This window comes from Augochlora pura, chromosome 8 (genome assembly GCF_028453695.1).
Source record: "Augochlora pura isolate Apur16 chromosome 8, APUR_v2.2.1, whole genome shotgun sequence".
NCBI lineage: Eukaryota > Metazoa > Arthropoda > Insecta > Hymenoptera > Halictidae > Augochlora > Augochlora pura.
Genome location: NC_135779.1, coordinates 11,759,942 through 11,776,231, shown reverse-complemented (window position 1 = coordinate 11,776,231; position 16,290 = coordinate 11,759,942). Strand labels below are relative to the sequence as shown.

General features: G+C 36.7%; 3 protein-coding genes across 4 annotated transcripts in view; 1 reads left to right on the top strand and 2 right to left on the bottom strand.

Moving 5' to 3' along the window:
• Positions 1 to 21: 21 nt before the first annotated feature.
• On the bottom strand, positions 22 to 2,151 carry Ass (argininosuccinate synthase). The gene is made up of 9 exons (XM_078189200.1): positions 2,096 to 2,151; positions 1,887 to 2,020; positions 1,743 to 1,811; positions 1,370 to 1,615; positions 1,134 to 1,279; positions 691 to 955; positions 498 to 636; positions 329 to 430; positions 22 to 248 (listed from the first exon to the last, which is right to left on the bottom strand). Exons 2-9 carry the CDS (start codon positions 1,992 to 1,994, stop codon positions 85 to 87), a joined length of 1,239 nt encoding a protein of 412 aa, XP_078045326.1. The 5' UTR covers positions 1,995 to 2,020; positions 2,096 to 2,151; the 3' UTR covers positions 22 to 84.
• Positions 2,152 to 2,236: 85 nt separating this feature from the next.
• Positions 2,237 to 8,968, bottom strand: Rop (Syntaxin-binding protein Rop). Of its 2 annotated transcripts, none has more exons than XM_078189198.1 (11): positions 8,931 to 8,968; positions 7,021 to 7,317; positions 6,316 to 6,419; positions 5,155 to 5,303; positions 4,866 to 5,081; positions 4,696 to 4,794; positions 4,417 to 4,624; positions 4,090 to 4,338; positions 3,818 to 4,008; positions 3,587 to 3,741; positions 2,237 to 3,508 (listed from the first exon to the last, which is right to left on the bottom strand). In XM_078189198.1, exons 1-11 carry the CDS (start codon positions 8,956 to 8,958, stop codon positions 3,447 to 3,449), a joined length of 1,758 nt encoding a protein of 585 aa, XP_078045324.1. In that variant the 5' UTR covers positions 8,959 to 8,968; the 3' UTR covers positions 2,237 to 3,446. The 2 variants fall into 2 exon arrangements, with proteins under 2 accessions (XP_078045324.1, XP_078045325.1); XM_078189199.1 differs by lacking the exon at positions 6,316 to 6,419 and adding an exon at positions 5,877 to 5,980.
• Positions 8,969 to 9,936: 968 nt separating this feature from the next.
• The window catches only part of LOC144474478 (ras GTPase-activating protein raskol-like), a 328,215-nt gene continuing 321,861 nt past the window's right edge, over positions 9,937 to 16,290 (top strand). The window contains exon 1 of the mRNA XM_078189319.1: positions 9,937 to 10,311. Coding sequence (XP_078045445.1) covers positions 10,263 to 10,311 — 49 coding nt within the window. The 5' untranslated portion in view covers positions 9,937 to 10,262. The remainder of the gene's footprint in view (positions 10,312 to 16,290) is intronic.

Here is a 16,290-nt window from a genome sequence, read left to right as displayed (position 1 = left end):
AAAATATATTCAAACTATATATCAAGTTGAAGAAGATTAATTTTATTTTAGTACGTTACATGTTAAATATGGTCCTTTATTAAGTTAATCTGATTTCTGGTTTTGTAGACGATAAAATTCTTTCAACCTATAAGCTTGCGTCCGTATAAAACCACCGGCATCTTCAGGTTCAAAACCATCATGCATGTCCATTGAAACCAATTCTTTGTTGTACAACGAGACTTCGCTATGTCGGCTCAATATGGAGACTGCAAGATTAACATGATATTTTTTCCAATCTCCATGCGAGCTCTGTTTACGTATTATTATACATTTAGTTTATACGCACCTTGCCCTTTGTAGAGTTGCAATCGAACCGTTCCGTTCACATACTTCTGAGAGTACAGTATACTGTTCCGCACGAAATCGCATTCGGGAGAGAACCAGAAACCTGAAGAAATTTTCAGTTTTTAATATAATGTCATGGCGAAATTAATTTATCAAAGAATTTATCTTACCGTTGTAAACATAGTCGGACATCTTGTTGGTCAAGTAAGATTTGATCCTTAACAGCTCTCGGTCTAGCACAAATATTTCCAAATCCTGATGCGCCTCGTGCAGGATTTTAACACCGGGTGATTCGTAAATACCCCTAGACTGTATTAACAATGTATTGTTATGATGGTTTTAATTCAATTGAATTTTCCGTACCTTCAAGCCAATGAAACGATTTTCGACAATGTCTATACGTCCTACGCCATGCAGACCGCCAATTTTATTCAAGTACTGCATTATTTCGAGAGGAGCAGCATGTGTTTCTTGAGTTTTCAAATCTTTCGCGAACGATGGATATCCTTCTCTAAAACCAATTTCAATTTCTGCTGGTTCCGCTGGAGCGTTTAATGGGTCGTTCGTCATTTTGTATAATCCTTTCGGAGCTGATGCGTCTGGATCTTCTAGAATTCCAGACTCGTAACTGAAAATTTAAAGTATCATCGTTAAGTCGAAAAGAATCGCTACTACCAAATTATAAATATAATATTTTCGATTTGTTTTCAATAAAAATTTAATTTTCTAATTGATGAGTCTAGTAGTTGAAAAGATAAATGACCAGTACGTAAGAGGAAGGTTTATTATCATAATCTTTGTTGTACCTAATGTGCAATAAATTTGCATCAATACTCCACGGTTCTTTCGGTGTTGCTGAGACAGGAATGCCATTTTCCTGAGCATATTTTAACAAGTCCGACCTTCCGGCAAATCTCGTGTAAAATTGTCGTTCCCTCCAGGGTGCAAGTATCTATGTGATAATTACAGGAATGTATAGAACGAGAAAGAAAGAGAGAGAGAGAGAGATGTAACGTTGAATATAACTAAAAAAACATGTTACCTGGATTTCGGGACAAAGGCTGTAACAGCTCAGTTCAAAACGCACTTGATCGTTGCCTTTACCGGTCGCACCGTGAGCTATTATAGAAGCGTTCTCAGCTTTTGCGATTCTTATCAGGCCTTCGCTAATGCATGGCCGAGCGATTGATGTACCTAAGAGATACCTGTTCTCATAGATCAATCCGCATGCAACAGCCGGCCATGCGAACGAAGACACAAAGACTTCTCTGAGATCCTCGATTACGACCTTGCAGATAATTTTTAATAAAAATGTGGGAAGTTAGTGGAGAACTAGACTTTATCGCTATAAAGTCAGTTCTTAATTGAAAGAATGGTTTCCGGTAATATATTTGAACATAAGCATCCTCGTTTACCTTTATAGCGCCGATTTTCAATGCCTTTTCTCGAACAGCATCAAAGTCCTCCTCTTGTCCTATATTTGCCTAAATAATAATTGGTCGATGTAGTGATTTTCTCAAGCACGTTTGAATTGCTAATTAGTATCTGCACAATCTTACTATGTAAGCGATAACTCGATATCCTTCCTCTTTCAACCACAATACTATACAGGATGTGTCTAGACCACCGCTGTAAGCTAAAATTACTTTCTTGCCAAGGTTTGACATTTTACAAGGTCTTCGTGTGTGGATGACTAACAAAGAAAGCGTCAATTTTCAAACTGTTGGTCGAAGTGTTATTATACATCTAGAAAAACATGTTTCCGAACCTCTGATAAATGATAACCTTTGCAGTCGTATTGAAATAACTGTGCGTAAGTATACTCGATGTTTACACAGATTTCGAATGACCTCTGTAAAATTATTTATATTGAGTGGTATGGCGTGAGCATTAAAAAAAAAGACAATAATTGGAGCAAATTGTAGGCCTTTATAAGCAGAACATTTTGTTTTGTCTACAATCTACATACACATACGTTCATATAATATATTATATATTATTCAATACCATAAACTTTGTATTAATCTCGCCGCTAAGTAATCGTAATATTAACGTACATCAATAATTATTATGAATAATTAACAGATTCACTTCCACCGGCCGAGAGCGGTTTTATAATTGCTTCTTATGTGCAGCAGAAGTTTTAACATGTAAATATTTATCAATACGGTGAAGATAATTAGTTTTAGTTGAATCATTATATAAGTCTTCAAAAGTCGGACAATCTTTTTTTGACGAATGTTAGATGCTTTGCTTTCATGAGAAATCAAGACCGACTTACTTGCGCAATAATTCAGCATACATGCACGCTAAGTAAACATATTTGTTAACGAATCAACACTATAACGAATGTATAATAAATAATTTAATATACACTTATTGGTTTTATTATACATGAAACATATTTAAATAGAATGAAGATTATAATAAATACTAATATTCACATCGTGTCTCTATTTTCAAATTGATACACGCGTAATTGTGTTGCACATGATATTTATATCTTTCATGCAAATTCCATAAGCGTTACTGATTCTGTGAGTGAAATCGAAGATTAAATCTTTAAGATAAAGTATGTAACAGTCTATAGTTTTTTTTCAGAGCGAGAGATAACGAAATACTAATAACGAGAAATTTACACGTATATCACGATTCTTTTCTACAACACATCAAATTCCATTGCTAACCGGCCCCTTATTATTAATAAAGGAGTGGCACGGTTCAAAGTAACATATCATATCCGAACTAGATCATTTGCCAGCCTAAGGTACAATTAAGCACTTCCGTGTGATCTACACCAGTATTGCCAAGATGTTTATTCGCTTCTTATTAACATTTTAAACGCGGAGGCACTTAATATTTTTTCCATCCTAACACCGTTCATGTATCGTTCAACTGCTATTCATGATATGACATTCACCAATTTCTTAAATGGTCGCTAAAATGGCTGCGCGACCTACAGAATTGACTGCGTGTTCCCTATTATAATATTTTCAATTGTATAGTCGAGATCATCCACAGAGAGTTATAGCTGTTATTTATTGATGGAGCCAAAGCTAATGACGTATTAGGAAATACGGGAATGTGTTCTTTGTTGTTTTGTTTATACGAAAATGTATTTACACGTGGAGTTTACTCAAGTCATCTAAGAAGGACTTCGGTGTAATAACATGGGACGAACCTGGAAGAGGAAGTAGGTCAGTGTTAAAACAATTTTGTGAAAAGGTAATACAGGTCTTGAATATGCATATGTACATACCAATTATCACCTCCCAATTCTTCAAAGCGTTTGTTACTTCGTAAGCGCATCGGATTTCAGAGAAGCAAACTCCACCGACGACGAAGACAATCAAGCGCGGTACGTTCTTAATGGTTTGTTGACCTTTGTCTTTGTGCCAATGACCATATCGCGCACTAAAAATAAATAATAATTTATTGTTACTAGTGTATGATATTTGCATCTCCTTTGATATAAAAAGTTGTGACATACCTAGTTGGAGCATGGTAGCCCGAGCTGGCAGCACGGCCGGCAAGGAATGGGAAATGTTTGGAATCAAGTTTATCTTCAATAGCGTCTTCCATAATGTCTTTCATAACCGGTGTCCAACGACTCATTTGATATGTTTGCTCCGTAATTCTTTCTTTACGTGGTACAGTATACAATTTCTTACGGTTACCACCCTGTTAGAAACATAGTAATATACAGGAAATTAATATGAAAAAGGACTAACTTATTTATAATTCTTGAATAACAGTACTTACATCTACTACAATATTAATACCAAGATTTGCCATGTTGACTATGGTCTGCTTGTCATCCACCGATATTTGAGCATGGTGAACTAAACGATTAAGATTTTCATCGGTGACACCATTTTTACTGATAACATACAAAGAGATAATTCGAAGCTTGTCCAAATGGTGTACAGTTTGATCAAGCAAAATGGGTGTAATGTTCTTCATCTGATCTTTGATACGTTCACCCTCGGCATCTGTGCCCATCGCTAAGTCCTGAAGAGTAAGAAATTAAATAGAATTTTATAGTATAAGAATTTTATTATTAAGAAATATTGCACAAATATTACGTACTTGTTCTACTTTGCACAGCTTATCCACGTTTCCTTGGTAACGTTTCATGCAATCTTCGGCTAATTGTAAATGCGTTGCATATTTGCTTAACTCTTTCTGGTACTGTGGCATTTTCTTGATCATCTGTGAAAGATCCCTCATGCTTTGTTTGTCTCCTTGAGGCATTCTTTTTGATTCTGTAAATTTCTTCAGATTTTTGGTAACGTTTCTAAAAACAGTTCACATATTTGAGCTCTGCTTTAGTCGCCAACATTCGCCAATCAAATTATTCTAACTTACTGCGAAACTACAGCAATATGTTGATGTCTAAGCTCTACCCACAAATCATCATTCTCATCCAATAATACTTCCTTTTGCACTCCGGCTGATGCTTCGAACCTTTAGAAAAATTTGTCTGCATCAATATATCATATCAACCTAAAGTGTATCATGTAAGTTATAATAATTACCTATAAACATCATTTTCAATATCTAGTAAGTCGTATGCCATGGCTTGCAGCGTCAGCTCATGTAACAGCGGTGAAACACAATCAAATCCTCTGTCCAGGATGAGCAATTGAGAACGAGCTTTCTCTGGTCCTTCTCCCATAGTCGGCTCATCCGCTTTGTAAGCGTCCAATTTTTGTTGGACCATGTGTGCCAACTCCACGTTTCGGTCGAAGTCACTGAAATATGATGGTTCAATACAATATCTAGATCAAGTCTCAAAGAAAATAGAAAGAAATGATATTATTATACCTTCGGTAACGAACAGACGGATACTCTCCAAGAGTAGCGCAGAGAGTCGCTATTTGTTCGGCTATTCTTTCCATGTTAGCAGTCCTCAAGTTGGCGAAAGAAGCGTTGTAAAAGCAAGCGAACGTTTCACGCGAGTCCAAGGAGAATACCTATATACACATTTATTTAAATACATAAAAATATTACAGATTTTGTAACTAAAAGAAGCTCACTAAATGAAACTATTAACTTGGTACAATAAGCGGTGCGATTAATAGTGGAATACATATGTACATAGAGAAATGAAAGATATTGACTAAAATCATAAGGGTATACAGAACTGCATGCAAGAAAACAATTTTTCGTAGAAAAGGAAACATAGAAGATCATTCAATGAATAATATCGAGTTATTGCTAATAACATCTTCTTTGATCAATTCTGCAGTATTTTAAGTTGTATATTTCTAGTTCTTCTACATTGTAGTTTAAATACTTGTGTTAAATGTATCAAATATGTCATTAGCAAGCAACTACACCTTATTTATCAAACAACCATGTATATATCTATATATACAGTAAGGTATTCATAGAAGTCTTTCGCCTATGTTCTACTTTCCAAAATAAAAAAAAAACTGAAAAAGTATAGAACTAGTCTGCTATTCGAAACTCAGAGAATTGAAAGTAATCATTGCGATTCGTGGCATTATCTAGCAACTACAGTTTCTTCGTTTCTTGATCGTCACCTGCGACTCGTAAGGCAGGAAAGCGATGTTGATCTCTTTGAGGGTTTTGATCTTTTTAGCGGCGAGAGACTTGCAGATTTCATTGAACAGCTCCTCCGGACACACTGTTCGCGTACAAGCATGAATGCATTCCGTCGTTAGTACGTGCTTACTTTGTGAATATTATACAGAATAGGGAAAAGTTAGGAGACAGGGGGTTGATAGTTCAAAATGATTGCGTGTCAACATTGTCGTGATCATCGAGAAAAAATTCAGATTTAGGTTCGCGAGTTCAAAAAATACCACAACACGTCGGGCATAGTTTGTATACGTATATGTACGTGTGTGAAGGACATGTCTGGTGTGAATTAGTGTATATGTGTGTCTGTGCGCCCGCCACCACGAAGAACGTAAAATTATTAAACATTTCGTTTTTTCGTTAGAGTTCCCTTTGCTTTACCTGCTCCTCGTATGGAATGAAAGCGATGTTGATCTCTTTTAGTGTCTTTATGCGTTTAGCTACCACCGAGCGACACAATTCTTTGAACAACTCGTCGGGGCACACTGTAAAGAGATATACTTAAGAGTCTCACGTGGACCATGGAAATTTAATGTGCCGGTCTGTCCATTCTTGTACAATCGCTTTAATTATTTCGTAAAATCTTGCTGCTTAAACGTGTGCTTCTTTTAAACAAAAATTAAAAGAAATGGAAATGAAGTATGAATAGTTTGCACTATTTAGACGTTATAGTAACACCCTGTTTATCATTAAATCGTATCGTAAAAAAATAATTTATCTGCATATATTTTTCTGCTGAAAACTCTTGGTCATAATTTCGTAGAGACACTCAATCTATCAATTTTGATAGAAACAATATTCTTTCAAAAAATATTAATATTATCCTGTTTACATTAGTTTCAAAAATCGATTTCTACAATAGATCGTCAATTTTTTAAGTCGGAAATTTAATGCTAACAGTACCGAATACTATTTTGTTTGGAGTATTAAATTACAGAACGACGTCAAAGAAATTAATTGAAGTTTTACTTTTAAATGTATAGTGTCTGTCTTAGTTTCTTCTAAAGCTACGTTGTTTTCATGGATATAGAATTAATTCTTTCTCATCGAAACTTCGATGATGCAACGTAAAACGTACGATAGTACCTTCCGTGAAGTAAATGTGCGCGACTTTGTAAATAGTCCGCATCGGATTGCTGAAGTCTTCAATTAGTTTTTGGACAGAATTATTGCACGGCGTGATCAGATAGATTGCTTCCATGGTGGGCAATGGTTCCCGTTTTTTGTTAATGTCTTCTACCAGAGTGATCCCTTGAGCACTGATATCGTGCATTTTGCAGCATGCCGATACCATCCTCATGGCTAGTTGGTCCACTACCAAAATGCGCCACGGAGTACCACTATCCGAGGTCATTTTCTGTTTGATGATCTCATTCATAATCTCTGCGAAAAAAAATATAACGATAAAAGTAGTTCATAGAATTGTTAATAATGACGGTCTTGCAAAAAAACTATTAGCGACTCAACGATTATCGTACATAAATTATTTGATACAGTTCCATTATATTTGGAACATATTTCATATAGTTCCATCTCGTATACTTTCCAATAATTCTTCTGTCTTCCTATTTATAAATCGATCATTATTTTACACTAAATATAAATAACATAAATCGACAAATTTTTATACATATATTTGAATAAATATATTCGAAAATATCCATGGGAGAATGTTGGAAGCCTTTGAAATTGTAACCAATGCTACGCGTTCGGAATAGTTTTACGTGTAAATCAATGACAGTTGTATTTTCCTTTCGTACTCGTTTCCTGTTGCGCATAACACAGGCATGTATAGTTACATTTGAATAATTCAACAGTTTGGCATAGCCCGCAATGTAGCTTAATTTATTTGTGTAAAAGCCGCATGCATTTATTCATAATTAATCGCGATTATGCTCAAGTGATTTTAAATTAAATAAAAAATCTTTTCGCGCTCTCAACGTGTATTGATCGTTCTTACAGAGCAATGACGTCACCCAGGACAGGTTCGTAGCTACGGATCACAGAGCCCCATTTAAAGGAATCTAACCGATTAAAAAGTACAGGGGTTTCTATAGTTTTACGTGCTGAATACGTTGCAGACAAATTTCGCTAATTGAACACTATTAGTAATTAGCTTGAAGTGTTACGTCGACATAATTCTTTAAAAAACCGATTTCCTAATTGAATTACTCCACGCCGATAGATATTAAGCCTACATTCGTAATTTCGTAATGCAGGATTATGCATTACACATTTATAGCTTTTTCAATATGCGCGGCATGGATAGTTCCTTATTCACGCTGATTTAAGAATTAATGACAACGATATGGTAGCAGTGAAAAATTGTTTAAAGGGCAAGGAGGTTAATCGGCAGAATTAAATAATCCTTTAAATCTTTTGATATTAATTGCTAAGAAATGGCAACTTTTCGAGATGCGTATATATTCCAATTTTTATAGATAAAGGCACCTTTTATGAACTTTAATAAATTTTAATGACATTTACTTTATTTGGAGTTAAATCCAACAGATATGTCATTTAGAAGTAAATAATTAAGGAGGACTGCATAGAACTATATCAGAATTGTTATTATTTGCGAAAAACAGGAAAAAACATGTACTTAATGTCAGTAAGAATTATGCAAGGCTATTAGTCATTATTTACGTATTTACTCAGAGTATATCTGACAAAATAACTTTATGTCATCGAGAGATTATAATTTCAGTAGATATGAAATATAACGATCTACCAGGTGACAGTACAATTTAATTGCGGATATAGAATTTTCAGAACAGAACGAATATTGGTTTGACATTTCTATCAAGCAGCCGCTTCGTAAACGATGAAATCATCACAGCACATACGCCCCTTGGAGGTTACGTAGCCTGACAGTGGTTTAGGTGGAATATTTTTCGCGTGGAACGTATTAAGGATATTGTTGTCACATAGCAGCGTGAAAGTATTTGAAAATTTGATCACCATCGCGGAAAATTAACTTTTTTTTCGTTACTTACTTTGACCGACTTGTGCCTTGAGCGCCATTTTGCCAGTAACTGACTGCTGGTTTGGTCACCAGGTTGCGCTTCGAAACGGAGTCAAAGATATTTCTAAAATTATCTGAATCTATGATCATCTACTGGGGTTCTTTCATTTGAATCGATGACGCTGACTCTTGCTCGATAATGTAAGTACAATTCATCAATTACTGTGCGTTCTCGAAATCTTAAGAGCAGTTTATTTATAAATCGACAAGGTATTGATCTTACTGAAACCTAGATACAAAGAGGTAATTAGGTTTAGGTAATAAGTCTTCAATATAGTGGAAAGCGAACTGTCACAAGTAAAAGCATAATTTGCAATTATTATATTTATGAATGCCACACAGAAGCTTACGGTATAAATTTAAATTCCTGGATAAAAATCAATAAATTGATATGATGATGTAATACCGAAACTATATTGGTTATACAAGAGATGCATGTATAGTAATTAAGGTTAATATAAAACCTTTTTAAAGTAACGTAAGTTAGTTCACGTAATGAAATTTTTAATTGTATTTGTTTAGTGTCTGTAGCTTGATATTAAATGTGTAACGCGTATTTACCAGACTCGAACTTTATTATTGCAAACATGTTTCTCGCTGATAATTAAAATAGTTAACATGAAGTTGTAACGTCCGTTTTCGATACATCGATCGCCATTTCAAAACCACGCTTCGATAATCGTTACGTTCCATTGGAGAACCTACGTTCAATTCATTAATGTATCTTGCCGGGACGCATCGGCGCGAACGCATTTAAATAACAAAATAATCGTACCGGCGTATCGATAATGTGCAAGGAGTACGCGAGATCAGCGCACTACCTGACCGAGAGCGAAAGAGAGAGAAAGAGAGAGAGAGAGAGAGAGAAGGGATTGGCAGCGGAGTCGGGCGAGAGAGAGGGAGATAGAAGATCGGCTCAACGAGGACGCGAAAGGGTTCGTTCAGTCAGTACCGATTTGTTCGCCGGTGTGCGTGGATCGTGTCGACGGTTTGCGCGCGCAGCGCTTGACGGTGTGGTCCGTTCGCGTTCGTAACGATAGCCCAATAGATTCTTGCGTTTATCATCGCCGCGATTTCGTGTGTCGGTCCTGCCAGGTTGCGCGTCGATTTCACCAAAAATCGAATAAAGAGATCCCTCGCTCGTGGTATTGCGTGAACGCACGCGAAAAGAATGTGTGCCGCGGATATTGTTTAACAGTGATAACACGTCCTGACTACGGGCCGTTGTATTCGTTTTCTTATGTGACAAGTGCAATTGTGTAACACGTTTCCGGTACCTAGTGTTCCGCTGCAACAATTCAACATGAAGCTGGAGTATCCCTGTCGCGTCGAGGGTTGGCTGAACGTTTGTGGTGAGTCTGAACTTTTTTTATTTTTATTTTCTTCGGTGTAATACATCCGCGGCGCGCGACACGAGTTGCGTTCTCGTAGGTTGACTAGGGAGAGGAAAAAAAAAGGAGAATCAGAGGAACGGTTCGAACTCGGGGGGAGGTTATGTGCGGTCGTGTGTACAAAAGTGTCTGCGGTACAGTGAACCTTCCAGATGCACGTGCGCTCTGCGCCACAAGAACGCTATTTCGCTCATTTCGCTAGCCGGCACTCGAGTGCCGGGCCTGCACGCTTCGTTGCATAACAACAAGTGCAGGGGGAGTCTGTCACCGTTCGGTCCTACGAAAACTCCCTTGCATCGTTGCTATCCTCAAGATTGTCACACGGGCTGTATTTCTTGATAGTCCCCCGGTATTTATCTTCGTGTAAACAAGGTTGACAGACGGCGAACGCTTTTCCCCTCGCAAGCCGAAGAATGTTGCCTTTGTGTTAGCACTTGCACGTTTTTCTAATCATTTTGAATCTCGCGCGCGCGCTGCGGAGGGTTCAAGGGGCTCTTTGATCAGAAATCGTGGAAAATGGAAATCGCTATTTACTTACGTTGTATAGATTGTGTGAGTTCAAATATCTCCAGCGTGTTTATATAGGGAACTGGTACCACGTTACGTAATCTTCCAACGCCCATTTATAGGTCACAGAGGATGAACCAAGTGCGAACGGTTTACAGGAATAATAGAAATAGGAGTTATTGAACAATTGCGACTTTAGACGATGTATGTCACAATAGACGATTTAACGACCCCAAATAAAATTTTGTTATTGAAATTTTGTCTATAGAACCATGATAATGGAATACGTTGAATAACGTTATATTTCCCAATCTTTCTTTTCTCATTTGCAAAGGAATTAAACATTAATCACGTTTCAGAAATGGTATCCAATATTTTCCAAATATTCATGAGTCTATTCCGTTAAACTTTGACCCAAAGATTTTCAGCGAAGTTATTACAGTTTCGCGGTAGAATCTTTTAAACATTTAAATAACACTCCCCGTGCACGATTTAAATATTCATGCGTCGCGACCGGCGGAGAACGAGAAAAACGGAGACAGTTAGGGATCCCGAAGAAAATATTCCCACAACTTTGGCAACTTTTTTTCCTCAATCCCGGTTCGGCGGTATCGACTTTCTCGACCTCGATAACGCGATGTTTGTTCCACGTTGGTGTTCTTTCTCGGACTGAAAAAAAGTCTTTGTCCTCCGGAGCCTCTTGATTCCTAGACCAGCCGGAATAGTTCCGGTTTGAACACACGCGATGAATATGTATCGCGCAAGGCGCAATAAATCGCAACCCAAACCAGCATTGCTTACAAAGAGATTTTCGGTCAGTGTCAATGACGCTGACGTTTGCCGTACGTCGTACCTTGAGAAACGAATAAAATCCAGAAAACGAAGAATCGTATTTTTGTGCACGTAACAGAGTTCTCGCGCAAGAGATTACAATGATGATATCACTGCTTCTTATTATTTGAAAAGATGTTCTACTTGCATTCCATATAATCAATTTCAGATGATCTTTTCATGTACTGTAATTGTTTCCACGTCTATAATTATTTAATCGTAGCAGCGTTGTTTAATTACTAAAATAGTTTTACTATTTTTCTTAAAACTATACCCTTTATATGTAGATTATATATAAATTTGTCTTAGATTTGCGATATAGATTATATCGTATATTAATTTTATATATTATATTAATTTTTTGAATGTCTTACCTATTTTTGTATTTGTCAGAAACTGATTATATTGTGGATTTTATGCATTTATAGTAGATATATCTGGTCTAAAGCATTAATAAATAAATACAGTAAATCAAATTGAGAAGACACAAAAGTTCAGTAATATTTCTGTACTATTTTTCTGACTTATCCAGATTATTGAAAGAAACAATATATCTTCATTTAATTTTTCTTTCTCATAATCTTGGACAATTTTAACCTATATAAATAAACCTTGACAATTATTTCTTATAGGTTAATTTTAACGTATTCTGTTTCCTAAACACAAGGGATAATATAGAGATATAATATTATATTAACATAAATATGTATAATTTCATTTGTATTTTGGATTCGCACATAGAGACCGTAACGAAAGGGAAATATATATGAAAAAATTTGTCTCGCGTCCTAATCGAGCAGGTCGACTTTTTCTTTATCAAATACAGCGATCAGACGGTCAAAGTTTTGCTCGGCCAATCGAGTCGCAGACGTCTCTGTAAAATATCGAAAGGCGGTCCAATTATTGCGTTGGGGGTTATTGCATGGCCAGTTGTATCGATTATCGACGATTGTTTCATCGCTTGATTCTCCCTTCTTTTTTTATCCCCTTCGTCGCTTTTTTGCCGACCTTCCGGGGGATCTTCAAAGTATCGAGAGGGCCAGCGTTCGATGATTCTCCTTTTTTTCCTCCCCATTCTCAGCGTCTGGCATTTGCATCGAAATGAAAACATCCCTATTTGATAGCCGATCTCCATCACCGGGGACCTTTTGTCTTTGCGCGGCCAACGAATGGACGTTCCTTGTACCATGAATTTGTACACATCCGCTATTTGCGGCGTATTTGCGTGAACCTGCTCGTTTTCAGTGTGCCGCCGTTCGCTCGTGACTCCATGGCTGGCGTCTTGAGGACGAAATTAAGCAGCTTTCGGTTCCCGCGAGTTTCCGAATGATAATGCCGGCGCGCGTAATGTTAAACAGTCCCCGATGGAACGCTACTTTCTGACGTAATACTATATATCGTTCTAGACTCTCGTCTAGACCAGGATTTTGCAAACCGGATAGAATTTCACAATACGCTGTAAAGAAAGATTGCTGGAGAAATAGTCTCTAGTACCCTTTTCTTAGCTTATATCTCAAATCGTGTTCAATATTAATTTATTTTCGCGGACAACCTCTCGTTAGGAAGAAAACGTAACGCTAGCCAGCATAAAATAGTAATTCTTAATTAGAAGTGGGCACTTTATAAGGCATGAAACGTATCTACTTATTTTTAATGAAATTTCGAGCAACAGAATTGAAAAAAAGATACCGTAATAGCATTTTAATCCATTTAATCGTAAAGATTGCAGGAAAGATTGCACCTATAGCGAAGGTAATCGAATAAAAATCTAATATTTTGTTTTCACGAAAGAATACGTTTGTATAATAATAGAATTATATTAATACATGGGGAGATTTTTTAAAAACCTTTTGTTTAAAGATTTATCGAATTCCCTGGATGAAAGTTTGCAGACGTAAGTCGGATCGTAGCCTGGCTTGCTCCTTAATTCAACAAACACGTAACGCAACAAATGTGTTCGGTTTTAGGCGACAACACACCGATGAAATCACGATGATAAATCGACTAAATGCGAAGTGACGCGTCGTTAAATCAATTAATAGCGATTATCATCGGAAGTCGTACGCGAGCGAAAGTCGTTTATTTTCAGCAATTAACGGGAATTTATCGTTTACCATTTTCTCCGCAATTTGCTACCACAGACACGGTCACCACGAGTAAAAACACGATTACGCCATTCAGAGGTTTTTATTTGCACTGGGAAGCGATTTAATAACTGGCACCATTGAATCCCCTAGCACTTTCGCCATGCAACTCCCGTATTTTATCCCGTTCGTTTGCATGCGCATCCGCGAATAATAGGGAGCGTTTCGTTTAAACGCGTGACAAGAAACGGGTTACGTGTGCAAGTCCGTGGGCAATTCCGTACGTGGCCCACGATTCTTCATTACAAACGAGCGGCACGAGTAAATCATGCGAAATCAGGGAACGTAAGTCTGCTGCCTTAAACGTTGCGGAACATTGCTCGGGCGAGCTTATATAACGCGGCTTTGGAAGTTCGTCGAGTTGGTAAAATAGAACTTCGATTGCTGTAGCAGAAATCGTGCGAATCGTTGATCAATACAAATTAAACGGTGCGCTTCCTCGATTGCACTTGCGCGGGAACTGCTACAAATACCTAACTTGGGAGTTCGTATTTATAGCGGTGTGAATAATTATAGACTCAAAGTAACGTTTGTATTGTTTGCGATATTTTAAAAAAAGCGTTTGAACAAAAGTGATAGAAAACAGAAATATACAAATATAGTTTGATTCTGGTTTTTGTATGTAAAAGTCGCGTTGAGTCTCTAATTATCTACAACATTGTAGGTGGTCTTCTTTATTTGAAACACTCTGTATATGTAAAAAAAAACTTTACGAAATGTCGTATTTTTATATTTCTATATTTCTATATTAGAAATGCTCGTTGTCTAGTCATTTATTGTTTGCAATGTCTACGCCATGTTGCTTCATTGGTCTTAAAATAGTATCGCGGAGTATATAATTAAACTCTCGATTAATTATTCTGTAAAGTCATCTTTTATAAACATGGATCTAAAGTTGATTACTTCAAAATTATACATAATTTTTATCTACAAAAACTAGTGCTCGACTTATTTTTGTAATGGAATATTTTTGTCTAATATTTTTATCCGAATTTAGTAATGCTGCTTTGCAAAATATATTCGAATATATCACACGGTTAAAAAATTCTTTATTCAAAGTTTAGTACAGCAAACAAAGATAACGATTTGCGTCTGATAAAGGAAGCATGACTACACCTAATAAATTTTTCGAGGTATCAAACATCTTCTGACAATTTTTCGTGTTTGAAATAAAAAATGTGTTTGTGAAATGCAGATGTTTGCTCTCCGACCTATTTGAATAGACTGTTTAGAGAAGCGCCAATATTTATTTACGAGGAGATAGATTACAAGTGATCAGATATCGGTTAGATGAGGATAATACCCAGGAGGTTTTATTGATGACTAATTGCGAGATGAAATTGTGTTGCAATGCATACGAAGAGAATAAGTGATGAGCGGTTCTCCGTTGGCGCTAATCTCGGGTAAAATGGTTGCTTTAATCCGATTACGTACTGCGGTGTTGTTTAAAAACCGAGATAGGTACAAATGACTCATTTGCTCCTTAATCTTGGTTTGACTATCATCAGCTTGAGATCTATTTTTTGTGAAACCTTGTAAATATTTAGGATTGCACCTGACTCATTTGGCTAGGTATTTTAGATATATAAGAAGTATATTATTATTATTATTATCGTGCTAAGGGAGTTGTTATCTATACAAATAAATAATCGATATAAAATTACTTAATGGACTTTTTAAGCACTAAGAGAAAATGTATTTGCAATATTTCAGTGTTTTATTACCAGTACAGCGAGAATAAAGCTGTTCTAAAATTCAGAAAATCTCTCTTGCCATTACTCTTCCAACCTGACAAGATAGTGCTTTATCGATAATCTATAAAAAGAGACATTATGCTCGCGTTAATTTAAAAATAATCAATCAATAACACCCTATAAAAACATGTCGCTACGCCTACGTTAGAAGAAAGCGCGAAAACAACGGAGAAAGTTGCATAAACACGACAATTATTCTATAAAATCTGAGACAAACGTTGAATTAAACGTGAAATTAAAACCTTAATTTTCAAAGCACAACGTTCCATTTGCCGAGAGAACGTTCCCTCGACGCGTAGGGTTTCGCGAAAACTTAATTGCCGAATCCAATCAGTGACACACAAAAACACACCTCTCATTGCGCAACGGGCTATACTATCTCTCCGCCTTCATTTCGCAGATTACTCGCGGATCTGAGTTATCGGATGGGGAGCGGTCTCCGAATCTCGGGTTCTCTGCATCCTAATAATTCTCATTTAATTCTGGCCGCGTGTATCCGCGCCGTCATTAACCATTCCCGGTGAATTATTTACTCCACGGTTCGTTAACTAACAATTCCAAACGCCATACCGGTAAAACGAATAACACAATCGACGATACCCGCGCTCGTGCTTTCTCATTTGCATACAACAACACAGGCGAAAGACAAAAAAGACGAGAAAGAAAATCGGGGAAAAGAGTTGGAGGGGAAAAATGTAGAGGAA